Below are 19,288 nucleotides of genomic sequence, written 5' to 3' on the forward strand. Positions count from 1 at the left end.
GGGTATATTATTGTTTACTGTTCTCGTGAGAAGAGCTTTAAACCTTTTAAATTCAGGGATAATTATGTCATTGGCAAAGAAAGAAAACTTGAATTTAAAACAGGATTAAATTACCAGGTCATAGTAAATAGTAAGTTGTCCAGGACATTAATGTCACAGTTGTAGCACTCCTACGGGCATGTAAGCTTCTTATTGTCAGTGGTTTGTAGGCCTTTCAGTCTGCGGGTACACGTTCCCACTTCTTCCATCACATATCATGCATTATGGAGGGCCCTCATGGGGTTTTTGATTATGTGATTACTTGGCCGTTTTTTTAATGATTATTTGATTATTAAGCCAAATATTTCATGATTATTTGATTACCTAGGACTGTATTTTTAGTTTATGATTATTTGATTACTAAAGATAAGCAAATATTTAATGATTATGTGATTATATTGGCAAAAAATGGTGATTATGTGATTACTAGGACCCCCCCATGAGGGGCCTCATTATGCACTGTATCAACTATGATGTGTTTGTGGTACATACCTTGTATTCTTTGTTCCTTTGATTAAAAAGAGGAAATAAAGTTTATTATTTTTTAGGAACTTCTAACTTGCATGTCAAGTCACATGGGTTCATCAAAAGATTCAGTTGTTTCCACCTGTGTATTTGTCAAAGAAAAACATCTATGTAATAAGGATTCATTACATGATTACCACCAAGTATTTAAACTTGTATACAACATAGTTTTAGATTCTTTTTTCTTTATTTGTAGGAGAGAGCTTGATAACAGGGGCACATTTGGGTATGTTTATTACATAAAATGACATAATATATTGCCATGAAATTAGTCTCAAGTTGAATTAGAATAAACTTTGATTACAGGTCAAAAGTGTTTTACATTTAAAAAATTCAGTCATTAAGTTTATAAATCATATAGAAATAAAACATTTAAAAAAATTGTCAAAAACTTGAATACAAGTACTGAATTAAATGAAATGTTTACTACTAAACTCATTAAAGTTTTTAATGGTTATGAAATACTTTTATGACATTTTATAACTTAGAAATCACTATTTCAATACAAATATTGAAGTTGAATGTTATTGCTTTTAGCTTTATTCCCATATCTCATTTTTTGTGTCTAGAAATACTATACTATATATGAGGTCTGTAACTCTTACACAAGTAACTGCACCTCTCCAGTTTTGCAGACTTCTAAGAGCAACCTTATAAATGGTTTGTGAAATCAGACCTATTGAACAATAAGTCAATAAGATGAAATTTCAATGATTAAATAAAGTATGTATGTATTTGATGCCAGCAATATTCAGTTATTGTGTCAGTTGATATTTTGAGATTATTTGTAAATGAACAAGGATTTTCATCATCATATTGTAAAACAAAAGAAAAAAAAACATACATGTTCACACAAATTTATCATTTTTAAACATTGTAAAATACTGCAGAAGATTGAAGGATTGAAAAGACATCAAGTAGTTAGATATATATTTGCTGAAATTACATGCTCTAAAAGATTGTTCAAAACAGAATTTTCTTCACTTAAAATTTTATAGTCCTGCCACATTAGAATAATTTTGTTGCTATTTTTCAGAGACAACAACATGGATTACGTGGAGGACCCCTACAGTGGTGGAGGGAGACAATTGTACAATGATTCCTACAATCAGGGCTATGACCCCCATTACATGGACCAAAGGTCACCTCACGCATCTCATACATCATTACAGAGTAACGACAGAAACAGAATGGTAAGGACAAGGATTTAGTGACCTTAGTTTGGTTCACTATCAAAGTTTTTTCCTTTGATAAAAACTTTGATAAGATTAACTTGGTCCAAGTCATTGCTTATCACTGTCAAAGTTGTTCATTCTAATATGACGTGCTTCTTTCGCTTTGTGAACAAACCAATGCTCTAAATCCAATAAAATTTGTTTGCACATGCGTATATTGACTTCTTCAGAATAATGAATTTATCAAATTATCATGCACTTAACTTTAAAACACATTCAAACTCTTAAATGGTACACATGATGTTACTAATTCATTTATTATGACTGTAATATGTTGCATTCCAAAATTGACATATTTGACCTAGATACGACAAACGTTCATGCTGGCTGTTCAAACTCCTCCCTCTGAAAAATCACAGTGCCAGCAGTTTGCTTCTTTACAAACAGAAAAGGGAGGTTCATGGAAGAGCCTACACAAATGCTTTTACACTTATACTTATTGGACACAGAAATTACCTTAATTGTCCTATTCAGAATCGAAAAAAACTTGATGCAAGCTATACTTTATTTACAATAAAGTAAGCTTGTATCAATTATTTCTTAATTAAAGACTTTGTCAAAGAAAAAACTGCAATGTAGTTGGACAATACTGTCCAAGTCTGTCAAAGTTATGCTCAATGTTTCCTTTGAAAGTGCCCCATTAAATTAATCTATCGAGAAGATTGACCAAAAAGCTTATAAATGACAACAGGACTTGACGAATTTTGCAACAAACATCTCACATCTTATTCCTTATTTCGTATTTTCTAATATAATGGGCAGATGTAACATTGTGAAGACCCACATGTGCTAATCCCAATTTTCAAGAAAGGCATAACAAACTGGTCTAATAGCATGAATAGAAGTAGTAATGAATAAATATCATATTCTCACCCTGATATGAATGTTACTTTTGACTTGACAAGTTCTAGACACCATTCTCAGTGGTGGTACAAATAACCTAGATAAGGGGTTACCTTTCCTGTCTATAAGGGTCAACTTCTACAAGATTTATGACAGTAACAGACTCTTATTAGGTACTTAAAGATTAGATAAATGATTGACATCTACATGTACAAAAACATCAAATTGTGTATTGGCTTATTGATTTTTACCTAAATTTTGAAATATTTGAAATCGTCTTATAAATCAAATAATGATTGATTTCCTTCTAAATGTTTTATCTCAAGACTTAAAACATTACTGGAATTTAAAAGTAATGACCATGTAAAACTGAATTTAAAAGAAATGCAAACTTTTCAACCTTTTGCACTTCTTAAAGTTGTTTGAAAGATTCAAAATTAAAGTTTTTGTAGATAAGGCAAGATATTGTAGCATTATATGATTATCATGATTATTGTATGCGTTGACATAAAAATAATTTTTCTGAAATGGCTAATAGATTGATTGATACTGTATGTGTATTGACAATTATCGCAATATTATGAAATTTTCCTTTGATCTTACTGACTGATAATTTTCTTTCTAGGCACAGTAGAGTGATATGAAAAATTATCGCTACAAAACTAAGGGAGTATGTGCCCATTGTCTGACAATGAAATTAACAACGTCGTCATAGGTTAAATAGCTATAAACAGTTTATCATTGGCCAAACCGGCTCAAGCAAGAAAATCAATCTGCTTAGATGATCAACAATAATCTATGAGAACTTATGGAAAATAACGATAATCTATAAGAACTTATTGAAAATAACCAATAAGAACTACTAGGTTTAAAAAAATAATTGCGCAGGTACAGAATGTTAATCTTATGTTTTGATAATAATAATAATAAAAATATGATTGACAACCACTATTGGCACTAATGCTGTTTTATTCTTCTTTTTAGGCACAGAGAGAAAACCACCCTAATGACAATTATACATCATACTCCTCATTAGCTAGACAGCCAGGGTATGACGATATGAGAGGATCGCCTGGAACACCAACAAGGTTGAACCAACAGCAATATGCTAGCGATTATTATAACGATAACTCACCTCGCTACAGTTTGGCCTCTAACGATAGCTTCCAGCGACCTCAGCAGCAGTATCATTATGATCCTAGGTAGACGGGTTATAGAGCATGCTCAGTTAAGCTCTAGGTGTGACACAAATGACCAGAAATCATTCTATTTTGAATTTGGACTCAAATTATAGAAGTTAAACTTAGAATATTTGTTATGATTTCTGGAAATGACTTGTCAGCCTAGCCTTAAATGAAAATGTTCAGTTAGGTGTCCCACCATGCAAAAATTGTTAAAATTTTATGTTTGTTAAATTATTAATGAGATTAAATTGTTTTTTAGTCATAAGACATATTTTTTTGACAATGTTGTAAGAAATGTTAGGAAACTTTACATAAAAGACGTGTTGAAAACATTTAAAAAGTATTTGTAAAAAGTAAATAAGTCAGTCAGCAAATAACAATAATTGATTTAAGTTTGTATTAAAGTGCATTTTGTAGCATGTTTTTCAGAATGTGTATTTAATTGTAAGCATATAATCGAACACATATTTTGAAAAAAATTGTATCGTATATTTTAAAAAAAGTTGTCATAAGAGAATGAAATGCATTGTGGGATTTTTGTGAAGTGTTCTAGGATTATAAAAGATAATTTAAAATCATCATCTCTTTGAAAAAACTAAGAAATATATCTCTGAATGAAATAAGAATAAGTTTGAAACGTTTTAATCTGTGTCTTCTTTATCACAGATAGAAAAGGGAGATAACTTGGGGTTGTATTTCCCTTTAATAAGCTTTTATTCATTTTGGAGAAATTCTTTTAACTTGTTAAAAATTAATTTGAATATCAATGTTTTATCATTAGTCTTCAAGGAAAAATGTATTTAGGACAGGATTCAAAGAGTACCAGTTTTACACCATGTCACCTTTTTAAACTTCATTTTTAATCTTACCAAAAAATGATACCACATGAATTCTTTTTTTCTTTGAACTGTAATTTTTTTTTCTATTTTGAAGAACTTTTGAGATATTCTAAACTTAAACTTCAAGTATGTTGTTGGTAATATTTATAAGAAATTATGTGTATATAACTTATGCATATTTTATAATCCTGGAAAACTTATTTCTCATGCTCATGATACTGCGAATTCCATTGTATGGAAGAGGGGTAAAATAACCAAACATGTTAACACTGTCATCATCATTATCATTGTCATCTAGAACAGGTTTCTCTTGTAGTTAGTTCATTGGAACTTGTTAATGGGAAGTTCTGTGGAATTCATGTTGAAGCTGAGAAGGGGCTTATTCAAAATTTTTTTCATATTTATTTATCAGTAAATTTATGATTGGGACTAAATAAAATGAAAAAAAAGATGTCAGTATTTTATTTATAATATTTAAATCAATATTAAGGAGTAAGGATAGTTTGTAGTAATTTGTCTAATAAGCAAGTGAACATGAGTTGTGACAAGAAAAAGGGAGATAATTTTGGTTTATTTCCCTTTGATAAGGTTCTATTTATTTTGAGTAAATTTATCTAAAATGTTTCTTTATCAGTTTTGATTTTGAGGTTGACAGAATCTGTATGCATGATATGTAATCATGTATTATATGCCTGGAAAATTAGCATGCTAGTGTGTATCAATTATAGTAAAACTTAGGCAACTCAAATTCATTACTTTTGAAAAAAGGGTGGTTAGAAAAAGAAAGAAAAGTATCAATTGAATTTATAGCTTTGCAAGAAAAATGTACAATATAATAAAACAAAATATAATTTTAGTTGCCTAGGTTGCATTTATGAATGGCTATTCTAAAGCATTGAAGTGTAGGACTGTTAGTTTTGCAAGCCACTGTATTTATTTTAGCAAAACTTTAAAGACTTCATATACAAATGATATATAACCTTATAAGAGACAGTTAATCTAATGTGAAATATTTTATGTAAGATAAGTTTAGGAATTTTTAGTGATAAAGGGTTGGTTTCCTTCTTTCAAGTCTGGAAAATAAAATATGTAGTATTATTACGGTTTGTTTAAAAAATTCTATAAGTTTATTGTTTGCCACTTATTTTCATTAGTCTTACCAGCTTAATTGAATGGAGAGAGGCCTTCATTCATAAAATCTGAAGATTAATACACTTTTTCTTATTAATTATGTAGAATAGGAACAATGCTTTTATATTTATATTAATAAATACCAACTATTTTAAAAATATTTAAAATTTTTAATCTTTAATGCACTGGTATTATACAAGGTGCTTTTTGATTCATATCATTTTGATACTAACATTAGACAAAACTTTGGGTTTTCTTAGTGATTTGTTAACAATTATTCATAATTGCTGCTTGAAAGTATTTTTTTGGATTGAACTAAAAAATAAAGCTTAAAATTATAACATTTATTAACTTATTTTCATTGTTTAAAATGATAAAAATGATTAATGCAGACAGTTATAAGAGATACAATAAAATAAAGTGTAGGAAATTTGTATAGTAAAGAATTCTCAGAATTTAGAATTGGAATTGAAAATTTTTAAATCATGTTATTTTTAAATTTTCAATAAAATTTTAAAGTTTGTCACAGATTAGTAAAAAAATTGTTAAGTATGTATGGTGATTAAGAAAATTATTTACTGAAACAAAAGTCGTCATGAAAAATTAAATATTTTAGGGACATGGGTCAGCCAACAGAACAAGTATCTTACGGTGGACCTCCAAACGATCGCTATGGTGATGTGTCTGCCTTTAGTGAGCATCCTCCAAACAATCCTCATAATGATTCTCATGTCAGTGACTCTTTCTATCGGGACTCTCCTGTTGGAGAAAGGTACAATGTTCAGAAAGGAATACCCCAAAATGATCCATACCATGACGAGGGTTACGGGGCTCCCTCACAGGAACGTTACAATGAACAGCCTTACGGTAGTGACCCAAGGGGAATAGATGGATACAGGGATGATAATCGTTATGTCGACCAGTATGGTCAGCCTCCAGATGATAGATACATGCCTCCAGAGGATAGACTTGCAGATCTAAGTCTAGACAACCCTAGGAGTCCCCATGATGGCCATGGTCCAGAAGGCTACAGGGGACATGAAGGTCCCTTGAATGATAGTTATGGGGAACAACCACCACAAGAACAAACATTTGGTGATTATGATGACAGTCCTTACAGACCTGAAGTAAAACATCATGGTCTTCCAATAGTTCATCAGGACCCTTTTGCTGACGATCCTTTCCAAAGTAAGGAAAACTTGGCCAATAGAGATCATTTTGATGGTCCAGGGAATGATAGGTATAGAGATAATGATCGATATAGAGATGAAGACCCATACAGAGGAGAACCTCCGTCTGATGAAGATGACCCTTATAGACGAGGTCCACCAGTGGAAGACTTTGGCAGAGAGCCTCCTGCAAATGACCCTTACTTAGGCAGAGGTCCACAAGATGAAGAAGAGGATTCCTTTATAGGTAGAGGTCCCCCAGGAGATGACAGATACAGGGATGAAGACCCCTACAGTGGAAGGCCACGACCAGAGGATAACCCCTATGGAAGTCGTCACCTACAGGATGAGGATCCTTATTCTGGAAGACTACAAGATAGACAACCATCACCTACCAATGACAGATATGGTATGGAGATATTGTTTTGGTTGAGAGTGTAGTTTACCAACTTTTAATGAGAGTACATTTCTTTTGTTGAATACTTTTTGATACTTGAATGCCAACTGATAGTCCAGAATCAAAATAAATAAAAAAATATTTTTGAAAATGTTAATTAAAATATACTAACAGATGAAACTATTTAAAATTCAATGGTAGATATCTTGAAATGAAATGAAAAAAAGAAAAGCTTGTTTGCTTCAGGCTGTTTAAAAAATATTCAAGGGAAATTTTGGAGATCTAAATTTTCCATGTGTGTTGCAATACATCCAACATAAGTGAGAAACAAACTTCAATTATCATATTTTAATCATATTCTTTCTGATGCTTAATTGAACAAATTCATTTTAGGTGGTCCCCCTCCTGGTTACGTTGACAGATACAGTGACGAAGATCCTGTCAATCAACAACCTATGTTTGATGATCGTATGGAGAGGAGCAATGAAGGCCTGAACATGGCACCCCCACCCCAAGATAACTACTCTGATGGAAGACGAACACCTTCAGATAGAGGTAGGAATAATTACTTAAAATGTATAATCTTTTATGGTGCATCATTTGATCTTTGTATCATCCAAACGAAGAGATGTATTTTAACAAGTGCATAAAAGTTCCTCTTGACTATCAGAAAAATTCTTGATTGCATTGTGAAACAGTTTACAATTTCACACTGTAGGAATCACTGAGTCACTGCTATGAAAAGAATGTCTCTCCTAATCAACTCAAGAAAAAGGTTGGGGAAAATACATGGACATGTCATGAGTATTAATGAAATCCCTGAGTGCACAAAAGCAAAAAGCCATAACTGTCCAAGATCTATATTACCCAGTGGAGTTGCAACCCTAGTTTTAGTATAATCAACTATAAATAACATGCTAGAAGCTAAATGATATATTTGTCTAAACCAAATGGTACCATTAGTTCATAAATACTTCATGTCTTGTGTAGTCCTTGTGAATAGAATCATAGTCCTTTTCTCAAGCAACTTATTTTTTGTGTTACAGTAGTTTAAATATGACTTTTAAATTTTTTTTTAAATAAAATATGTAATTATCACATATTTGCTTTTGTGCAAGGGTAGACAACCCAGTCTGTCACCAGTTTCCTTGTATTTTAGAAAGTCAAAGTTTGACAGGAATGAGGAACTTTACATTAAGCCATTATATATATAGGACAGGGGAGGCAACTCTAGTTGGTCTAAAGTTTCCTGTTGTAAGGGCAAGGGAAAGTGAAAAAAAAACACACAGGAAAGAGGAACTTTAACTATGGTTAAAGATGCTTTCTGTGTAGTCGTTGTAAGATACTTTGGAAGAGATAAATTAATTGTAGTATTTCTCATGAGTGAGTTTTTTTTTTAAATTGTCCAAAGATCACATCTTCATGTTTAAACAAAACTTTGTATAGAATGGTCAATGGTGAATATTTTATAATCTATATAAATGTATGTTTATGTTGAGTGAAATAGGGAAGTGAGAGTTACTTGTGACTTTTAATACTTCAGTTCAGTTTAGTTTCCTATATAATACTCCATTAATTGTGGAGCACTACTTTTGGGTATAGTGCTGAAGACCATATGTTTACACATGGTAAACATAAAAGTATCAATAGAAACCCAAATATACTTGAACGTTTAGAATGTGTCTCATGTTACAAAAAATTGTGCAGGTTTCATAAGATAAAGATGTGTATGAAGGACAATAAAGGTGCTAAACTGTACAAGGTCCACAAGCATAAGCTTTGACACATTCCCCTTCTCCATTCTTATTTTTTTTTATTGCAAGAAGTTAAAATGCATGTTGAGTGTATGTAAGTAGATCAGTGGAATTAATGTAGTAACATGTATGTATCCATAAAAAAGAAGCAGTATTTATTATATATATAATTAACTAAAATGGTTCTGAGTATGAAAGGTCGACAAGAATAATTATCTTTCAGGATGATAGAATTTAACAACAGATGTAATTTGTTATGGCGGGTGTAAGCCAGTTGAACCCTTTCAGGAGCACCTGAGATCAACCGCCAGTTTTTGGTGTGGTTTGCGTTACTAAGTCTAGTTTTCCATATTGCATTTTGTGTAGTATTGTTTGATGGTCTTTTATTTTTGTAGCTATGGTGTTGTCAGTTTATTATCCACATATGAATTAGAATGTCCTGTTAGCATGTCTAGTACATGCATCTTTCGCCCCTCTCTTATAGTGTTGATGTAGACGACCCTAACATCTTTAGGACAGTCACATTAAAACAACAAAATGCTGTCAAGTGTCATGTCACAGTTGGCAAGAATTGATTTTCTAGTTCATTGACTTTACAGTAATAAATCAAAGAAGTTATCAAGGTTTTATGTTTTGTAATTAAAATAGACTTTATTGCACTGTTTTGTCAAAAAAATTTCTAACTGTCAATTTACTAAAAGTTTCTGGTTAGGGTAAGGAACACGGGAAACAATTTGATCTCAGTTAAGGACTATGTACTCCTTGCTGATCTGGGCTCTTCAAATATAAGTTCCCTCACAGATTTAGTAATATGTTGAAAGAACATAGTTTTTCATCACACTTTTCTCCAGTGCTGATAAACAGAATTACTTCAATTTTGTTCAGAAACTTGACGAGTTTTTATACGACCGCAAAAATTTTAATTTTTCGTCGTATATTGCTATCACGTTGGCGTTGTCGTCGTCCGAATACTTTTAGTTTTCCGATCTAACTTTAGTAAAAGTAAATAGAAATCTATGAAATTTTAACACAAGGTTTATGACCCGAAAGGAAGGTTGGGATTGGTTTTGGGAGTTTTGATCCCAACATTTTAGGAATTAGGGGCCAAAAAGGGCCCAAAAAAGCATTTTCTTGGTTTTCGCACTATAACTTTAGTTTAAGAAAATGGAAATTTATGAAATTTTGACACAAGGTTTATGACCACAAAAGGAAGGTTGGGATTGATTTTGGGAGTTTTGGTTCCAATAGTTTAGGAATTAGGGGCCAAAAAAGGGCCCAAATAAGCATTATTCTTGGTTTTCGCACAATAACTTTAGTATTAGTAAATAGAAATCAATGAAATTTAAACACAAGGTTTATGACCATAAAAGGAAGGTTTGGATTGATTTTGGGAGTTGAGGTCAGAACAGTTTAGGAATTAGGGGCCAAAAAGGGGCCCAAATAAGCCTATTTTTTGGATTTTGCACCATAACTTTAGTATAAGTAAATAGAAATCTATGAAATTTAAACACAAGGTTTATGACCATAAAAGGAAGGTTGGGATTGATTTTGGGAGTTTTGGTCCCAACAGTTTAGGAATAAGGGGCCCAAAGGGTCCAAAATTAAACTTTGTTTGATTTCATCAAAAATTGAATAATTGGGGTTCTTTTGATATGCCAAATCTAACTGTGTATGTAGATTCTTAATTTTTGGTCCCGTTTACAAATTGGTCTACATTAAGGTTCAAAGGGTCCAAAATTAAACTTTGTTTGATTTTGACAAAAATTGAATCCTTGGGGTTCTTTGATATGCTGAATCTAAAAATGTACTTAGATTTTTGATTATTGGCCCAGTTTTCAAGTTGGTCCAAATCAGGATCCAAAATTATTATATTAAGTAGTGTGCAATAGCAAGAAATTTTCAATTGCAGAGTATTCAGCAATAGCAAGAAATCTTCAATTGCACAGTATTGTGCAATAGCAAGAAATTTTCAATTACACAGTATTGAGCAATAGCAAGAAATCTTCAATTGCACAGAATTGTGCAATGGCAAATATTTTCAATTGCACAGTATTGCACAATAGCAAGAAATATCTAATTGTACAATATTGTGCAATAGCAAGAAATTTTCAATTGATTGGAGTTATCTTTCTTTGTCCAGAATAGTAGTTGAATCAACTTAAATCATTGTTTTATACATTATACAATGTATATTTTTACTTTTACTACCAACTGATAAATTAAAACAATCTTTACCATTCAGTGATAACAAGCACTTTTTTTACATTTTAATATTTTATGATGTATTTAAATGAGTAGTTATTGCTATTTCTTCAATTTTTTTGAGAGGATTAAAATTCAACAGCATAGTGAATTGCTCAAAGGCAAAACAAGCATTTTAAGTTCATTAGACCACATTCATTCTGTGTCAGAAACCTATGCTGTGTCAACTATTTAATCACAGTCCAAATTTAGAGCTGAATCCAGCTTGAAAGTTGTGTCCATACTTGTCCCAACCGTTCAGGGTTCAACCTCTGCGGTCGTATAAAGCTGCGCCCTGTGGAGCATCTGGTTATATCTTAGAGCTTTTCTGAAATGTCATAAACCTAGGCTAATTTATCTACTGTAGAATATTTTTTTTCATTGGATACCAATTTTCGTGGTTTTCATGGGTACATGTGAACCACAAAATTTGAATTTTCAACTTGGTACACTTTTTTTGATAGACTTGTTGTATGAAAATTTTAGCAAAGCCAAGAAAACAAATATCCAGGAAAGTGTACATTTTCCAAAATCCATGAAAATTGGTACCCACGAAAATAAATGAAACTACAGTATTTAAAAATTTGGAATTACAAGTGGTGTATGTTAGCAACAATATGAGTGCAACTTTTTGTTATGTGTTCCATGTACAAATTTCAAGGGACAACTCTTCAAATAGATTCAGTTGGAATTATATTGCATGATAGAATGCATACCTGTTATGTTTTGGTCAAAATAAACTTTATTTTATGCTTGAGTGCCATAGGTCTATACATCAGAAAGGCTTTGTAGTATATAACACTGGTATTTAGTTGTAATAGTTCTCTTACACACAAGTTGAGTCATTATGATGTACATATATATGTTTGATTAACTTGTTTGATGATATATAACATTCTGTGGTTTCCTATATGTTTAAGGTGACCAATTTTCGTGGATTGAGGAAAACTTGCACTTTGGTGGATAATTGATTTTGCACTTTAGCAAAAAATCAAAATGCAAACTTGATAAATTTTTTTACTTTTTTGAATATTCAAACTAATGCTTTGCCTATACCCACAAAAATGGTGATTCAATAATAGTAAGAATCTACAGTATATGATTAAGTGGAGTTCTGAAAAGAATTTCGACTACTCATCTTGACATAATACAAGGGTGAAGGGAACATTTTATTCAATTGCTTTTAAAACCTATTGATCTTCCAGTTGATGTAGACTTACAGCCGATTGCATTGAGTGTGTAGCTAAAGGTAATATCTTTGGTTAGCTTGCTTGCTAGCTGAACGTGAAGTAATTGTTAAGTAAGGTATACTACCGTCCTTTCGAAGTAACCTAGTCATACAGAGAGATATATTGGTAACCTGTCGGACTAGTCTACTCTTAAAGGAGGGTAGTTACCTAACCTAATAATGACTTCACAATTCAGCTAACAAGCATGATAACCAAATATCTTACCTTTACCTACACACTCAATGCAATTGGCTGTAAATATTTGAGGTTCCATGAGGCCTTCCTTTTATAAAGAATGTGTTTCGAGTTCCAAAATACTTCAAAATTCCTAAATTCCTTAATCATTCCATCAAATTGTGTCTATAAATATATTTTATTCTTTGATACATAGAGATATCCCTTTAAAACGTACAGTAATGAATATTCTAATGAATGAAATTGGACGAGTTGTTAGATAGGAGATGAAAAGAAAAGTGTATTATTACGTCTAATATACTTATTAATTCAACACTTTAGGGCTTGATTTTCCTTTGTGTATATATTTTTTATGACATGAATGACTTAGATTATTTCTTGCCATTTATTAAAAAGATATAATAGAAAAATTATGATGACTTAAGCTGTTTTAAAAAACTTATGTACTGAATTGAAGACACACACATAACTAGAGAATGGGAGGTGAACGTTGGCGTAAATAACTTGCAGCTTGGACCAATGTCCACCTTTTAGCTCATTTTGAAGAAGGGGGCAGTCATCAGTGAGAACTCCTCATCAACATACATTAAAGTTTTTATTTGCCTTCCAACAATAGACAGAATCCAGGCTATGGACAAAAACATTGTACAACATCATCAGCCACTGAGTATGTCAGTTGTTTTACAGTGGATTCATTTAGTTTATTCTATTTTCATGGGTACCAATTATCAAGGATAATAGTAAATTCTATTTTTTGTTGATATTAGATTTCATGCTTTTTAAAAAAGTTTGCATACAACCCCTTAATTATACTTCAGAGAACATTTGAATTTGTTGTACATCTGGATCTATACTAACAGAATCCCAAGGAAGTTAGTACCTAACGTATAATAATGAATTAACATTAATTTTTTTCAATTTTGTGTGGTTATCTGGTCATGTTATTCTTATAACATGTCTTTCTTTTATTTTGTTCTTTTATGTAGTTTGCTTTGATATATATATAAACAGTTATCATGGAATCAAGTTTTTCCCATGTCCCCACCCCCTAATTCCAATGTTATTACAATTTCACTCACATCAGAGGTCAGCTAAGCCTATTTTAGAAAAATTTATGCGACATCTGTTTTTATAAGATTTATATTTACTGTAAATATGACCCCATAAACTGATACTAGGATAAAATATCAACTTTTAAGCACTTAAGTTACTGATTATTGTATATCAGTTGCATATTTTTGCTGAGATATTCATTTCGGGACATTTTTGAGCCATGAAGATTGTGGTGAGCGGTGAGTTTAAGTATTTTTTTCAAAATTTAATCAAGATTTTTTTTTTATAAATACATGAATAAAATTAGAAATTTTTAATCTTAGATAAATTGAAATTATACAGATGCTGTGTTTTAGTTATAAGTTACGATTATGGGAATATCATTAATTTTTAGATAAGATATATGTGTGAAATTTTTCTGTAGTCCTGAGGTAGGGATCGGGGTTGGGGAGGAAAATAAAAAAGATGCCAACTAACCATAAAATTTATGAATTGGATTTTAGCAGTCATATTTAATTTGATAGTTCGATCAGTCAAGGGTTAATTTGAAGAAGTTGTAAGATGCAGAAAAGGATCATGAATACATGATTTCTGACATTGAAAAAAACAAATTTACTTTTATAACAATTTTAAATTATTTCTTGTTATAAGATAGTTTTAAAAAGTTTAGAGAGATTTAATATTGAAAATTCTTAATTCGATTTAAATTATCTAAGTAAAGGTAATTTTGACCTGAATCACAGCAGCTATCAGATTGAGAGAAAACGAACAATAACTTCTCAATGTATAAATAAACAAACAAATAGAAAAGCCCGTATTTATCTACGATAAACCTTGTCAGTATGAGAAAGATGTGATAAATGAAAAATTAATGAAAATCATTCACGCCACATTTAACTGATGTTTGGCCTCAAGCCAGTTAGATGACACGAGTGCATGGTCAAATTTAATATGCAATAGTGTTATGGCTTGTTTCACAGATAATTTGTGAAGATTCTTTTTACAAGACAGTGGTGGATTTTAAATATTGTATTGTTCTTGTGAACGTCTGTGGAATGTTTAGAAAGATAATTACGGGATAATAGCTTGGGGTTTATTAGTCGTAATGGAGGATATAGGTCATCCTTATACTTATAATGGTAGGTAAAAACATGACAACATTCTTTTCTCATTAGTGATAAATTTAAAACGTGGACTTTGCTTTTGAATATAGGATAATTTTTACCTTGACGTATTTTCTTACGCATAAATCTGCTACTTGCAAAGAGAATTTAAAAGTCTTCAATCTTGATTTAAGAAATTCATAGCAATTTAATTTAAATTTGTTTTTCTGCTAAATTCATGTATTCAGACCGAAGACTTTTTTTGGGGAGAAAATTAGAAAGAAAATGCATTGTGTACATCTCAAAATAAGTTTGAATTTTACTGTGCAAAATATTTTAGTGATGTAGAGTGGACTTAAAAAAGAAGCATACTTTCAACATTTATTTTGTTAACAAATGGTTAATGTCTGAGGTTAACCAAGGAAATTTGTTTTATACGTAAATTCTTCAGTAGATCTTTCCCTAAAATTAATATTTGTAAAAAATTATTGGTATTGCTTGTCAGAAGAAATAGTTCAGTACTGTTGGAAAATGTTCAATAAAATTAGTAGAAAACCAAGGATATTATATGTAAATAATTCAATTATTAGTTATCTGATTATGGTATATTATTCATTCTGGTTTTTTCTTTAATCTATGTATGATTCATTAAACATGATAAACATGACTGTTACTTTTGTTTTAGTCTATGATCTCATTCTGTTTATTAAGTGAAGGTGTAGTTGAGGTCAGACTATTGTCTTCTTTTTAGCATGCTTCTAGCATTTCCATATATGTCGAGGTTGAGTCTATTTATGTATCCACAATTCTTCCTAAATAAGCATGATTCAGACTTCGTTTTCCTAATCTGTGGCAGAGTTGAACTTCTGACCACGGAAGTATTGACCGGCTTGCGAGCAACAATTATTGACAAACTAGTCAATTCCTGGTAGAATCCAAATTACAAGTGAAGCCGAAAATGACGCTTTATAAATAGATAAAAGTGTTTCTGCTTGTCAAGTGTTTGTTTCTGTCAATAAAGAAAATCACACACGAAATCAATTTCATTAACTGGTGGTAGATTTCATATTTGTTTTGTTTAAAGTTTACTAGTGCATGGGTGACACCTTGTGAACAATTGTCTTTTGTCTTTGTGCATCCATATTGCATTTCCAAATGACATACATGTAATCTTACCTGTCGTGTGTAGGAATATTTAAGTGCAAAAGCTAAAAAAAAAAAAAATGAAAGGAAATAGTTTGAATTCTTCTATTTAATTAGTAGTGTCTAATTGAAAATGGACAGGTTTAAATCAATTTAAATTTTGGAGAACTTTTAATTTTGTAATATAGTCTTGAGTAAGTTGAGTTTAAGGTAAAAATATCCCCCACCTGCAAACATATAAAGATTGCTGTTAGTTAAAGGCAAAATAATCTTTATAAATATTTTAAAATAGTTTGGACATATGTTGGTGGTGACTAAAGTCACTTTAATTCCTGAGCTTATAACCTTGCAGAGCAAGATTCATTGAACAAGTTGTAAAATAATGAATATGGTATAATCAATTTTCAGTCAGACCTTTTTGTAAATAGTCATTATAAAAATTCACTATTAAAATCTCTTAATTCAAATTTAATCTTTTTTTTTTGGTGGAACAGTAAATTTTATAGTTGTGGGAACCTAATTACATAGTTTACGATCTAAAAATTCAGGTTTTATTGAACTTGTATTTAGTTTGTGACCATTATCATAATACCACATGATATTGACAATTGTGAGGTCCTGATTTATAGTGTGCTGATGACAAGGGGAAATTATACCCTTAGTACAGATAATAGGAAAATGAGGTGCAAATTGATACTTCAAGACCATACTTAACATGGACTTGTTGATATTAAAGGGGATGTGTTAGTGTTGAATGAAATAATACCAATTAATAGAAGAGAGAGGGGAGAAACCTTATAATACATGTATACTAGAACACACCCGCGAAATCGCGGGCATATACAGCTTGTGGACTGTTGTAGGAAGATTTTTTGTAAAAGATATTATGTATGGAGAATTTCATAAAAGGTATCAAAAGCCCTCTCCCTTTTTCCAAAGTCCGATATTTGTTTCCTTTCTGTTAAATTCAATTATTTCTCTTGTGTCTGGCCTCAGACCACAATTATTCTTCTCCTTTGCTACAATGCTTCTTTTGGTAAAAGTTGAATCAAATTAACAATTTGCACCGTTTCAAACATGAAATAAATGAAACTGCTTATATATAGACCATTATAAGTCTGATAAAATATGCATCTAGGACAATCCATCAGTGTTTTTCTTTTTCTTTTGAGAGCCTTATTAACATGCCAATGGTAGGATATGAATCATGTATAAATGACTGAGGATAATTTTAGTGGTGATCGGAGGGGTCCTGATCCTGAAATCCCGGACTTAAAACCATGAAATCCCGAGATGCAGAATTTAAAGAAATGCATATCCCAAAATCCCGGACTTAAAACCATGAAATCCCGAGATGCAGAATTTAAAGAAATGCATATCCCGAAATCCCGGACTTAAAACCATGAAATCCCGAGATGCAGAATTTAAAGAAATGCATATCCCGAAATCCAGAAATTGAAAAATATATTCCTGGATCCCGTAAGGATCAATCCCCAAATCCCGAGCTTAAAAACAACCGATCCCGACGCCCCGAAAAAGGCCCTGCTTACTTCTAATCTCTACCTTACTTTCATTTTTGCCAAATCCCTATTTTCCCTTTTAACAATAAATTTTTATGCCCCATTTGTGGGCATTATGTTTTCTAGTCTGTACATCCGTTCGTTTGTTCGTCCGTCCGTCCGTGTCTGTCCCGCTTCAGGTAACAGTTTTTGGTCGAGGTAGTTTTAGATAAAATTGGGCATTTTTTTCTTATTTTAATATATATATGCAAGTGGTATGACCCCTTAAATAGTTAACATTTCAAAGAAAACAGTAGACAGAATACAGGGAGTCTCTATATATTAATTAGTCTAATAGTAGTTTACATGTAGATAAACGCGAAAAATAATTGTCCTCTATAAGGAGGTATAATAGTTGTGGTTCTTGCGATCTAAACACCATGATATGGAGAACGCTCTGATTGGTTTATTTATTTTTCATTTTTTTTTATCTATCATAAGGTTGGTTGTATTTGTGCATCTTTCAAAGCGGAAGTCTTATCTATGACTAAAAATCAGTCCGATGATGGAATCATATCCGGACTCCTTTTTTGTCGTTTTTCTCCCAAAATAGCTCAATCTGAATAATCATAAGAATGGATGACAAATGCGACTATGCATGTTACCTATAGGACACAGAGGCATGATGATTGATTTATTTTGGAAGGAAGAGAAGCGACACACAAAATAAGGTCTTCTCGTTTAATAGTATCGATAGCCTTGCCCGGGTTAACTGTCAGCATACAAGTAGACTTGGCATTTACTTTATTTAATTGTAGATGAATACATTTACTATTTTTACTAAATTATCTGAAAAGAGTATTTACGGGTAGATAGTTTCAATGTTGCCACACTGCAGGCAATTTTATATGATCAACCTCTCTCATGGTTATCAACCCAGCATTCAAACTTTTTTTTATATACATGGAGAATGTTGTCTCATTCCTAGTACACTTTTCAAGGATTTTGGTATATTTTCAAAATGCAATATTCTTACAGGATAGCTATCCATTTTGTGTAAGCAACACCTTATTTTAAACCCTGAGCTTTCCAAACATGTTAGAAATTTTGCATTACTTTGTATTTACATTTACAGAACATTTTCTGTATTAGCTAATCAATGTCACCCAGGGTACTATCTTTTCCTCTGTTGTTCAAAGTGCAGAATCATCTTTCTCCACAAGCTTTTAATAAATGCTCCCCTTTAATTTATATCAGCATTGGAAAAAAGGGCTAAGTTACATTATACAGAAAGTTGCAAATCAATGCTATATCAATGGAAAGTCACTTGCAGGAGAATGGCCCATTGAGAATGATTGCTTTAAATCTATATGTACTTAAAAACTAGGAGAACATGGGTATGCTTCTGAATGGGAATTTTATTTTATAGATATTCAAGAGAAGAATATATTGTTTTATAAAGTTTAAATGATTTTAACTGTTTTAAAGAGTGTAAACGATGTATCAAGTTTAGAATCATTACAAATCAGATAACATAGTTTAATCAGCCAAAGGCTATAGAGATGACCAGATATATGTATTGTTATTGACAAATAACATACATAAAGTTTATTTTGATCATGTAAATAGACCTTCCTTCTTTTCTATATAATAATATTGGAGTTGATTAAAATAGTGCTGTTCTGTTGGCAAGGTTAAATTATACTATA

General features: G+C 31.4%; 1 protein-coding gene across 6 annotated transcripts in view; it reads left to right on the plus strand.

The window, feature by feature from the left end:
* LOC139481589 (splicing regulator ARVCF-like) overlaps positions 1-19,288 on the plus strand; it is a 57,835-nt gene that overhangs the window by 16,363 nt on the left and 22,184 nt on the right. For 3 of the 6 annotated variants that reach the window (XM_071265016.1, XM_071265019.1, XM_071265017.1), the window contains 5 exons: positions 761-790; positions 1,601-1,757; positions 3,627-3,844; positions 6,413-7,374; positions 7,756-7,917. In XM_071265016.1, coding sequence (XP_071121117.1) covers positions 761-790; positions 1,601-1,757; positions 3,627-3,844; positions 6,413-7,374; positions 7,756-7,917 — 1,529 coding nt within the window. The remainder of the gene's footprint in view (positions 1-760; positions 791-1,600; positions 1,758-3,626; positions 3,845-6,412; positions 7,375-7,755; positions 7,918-19,288) is intronic. The other 3 variants (XM_071265020.1, XM_071265018.1, XM_071265021.1) reach the window with 1 other exon arrangement.

The sequence above is a fragment of the Mytilus edulis genome, chromosome 7 (assembly GCF_963676685.1).
Source record: "Mytilus edulis chromosome 7, xbMytEdul2.2, whole genome shotgun sequence".
NCBI classification, from domain to species: domain Eukaryota; kingdom Metazoa; phylum Mollusca; class Bivalvia; order Mytilida; family Mytilidae; genus Mytilus; species Mytilus edulis.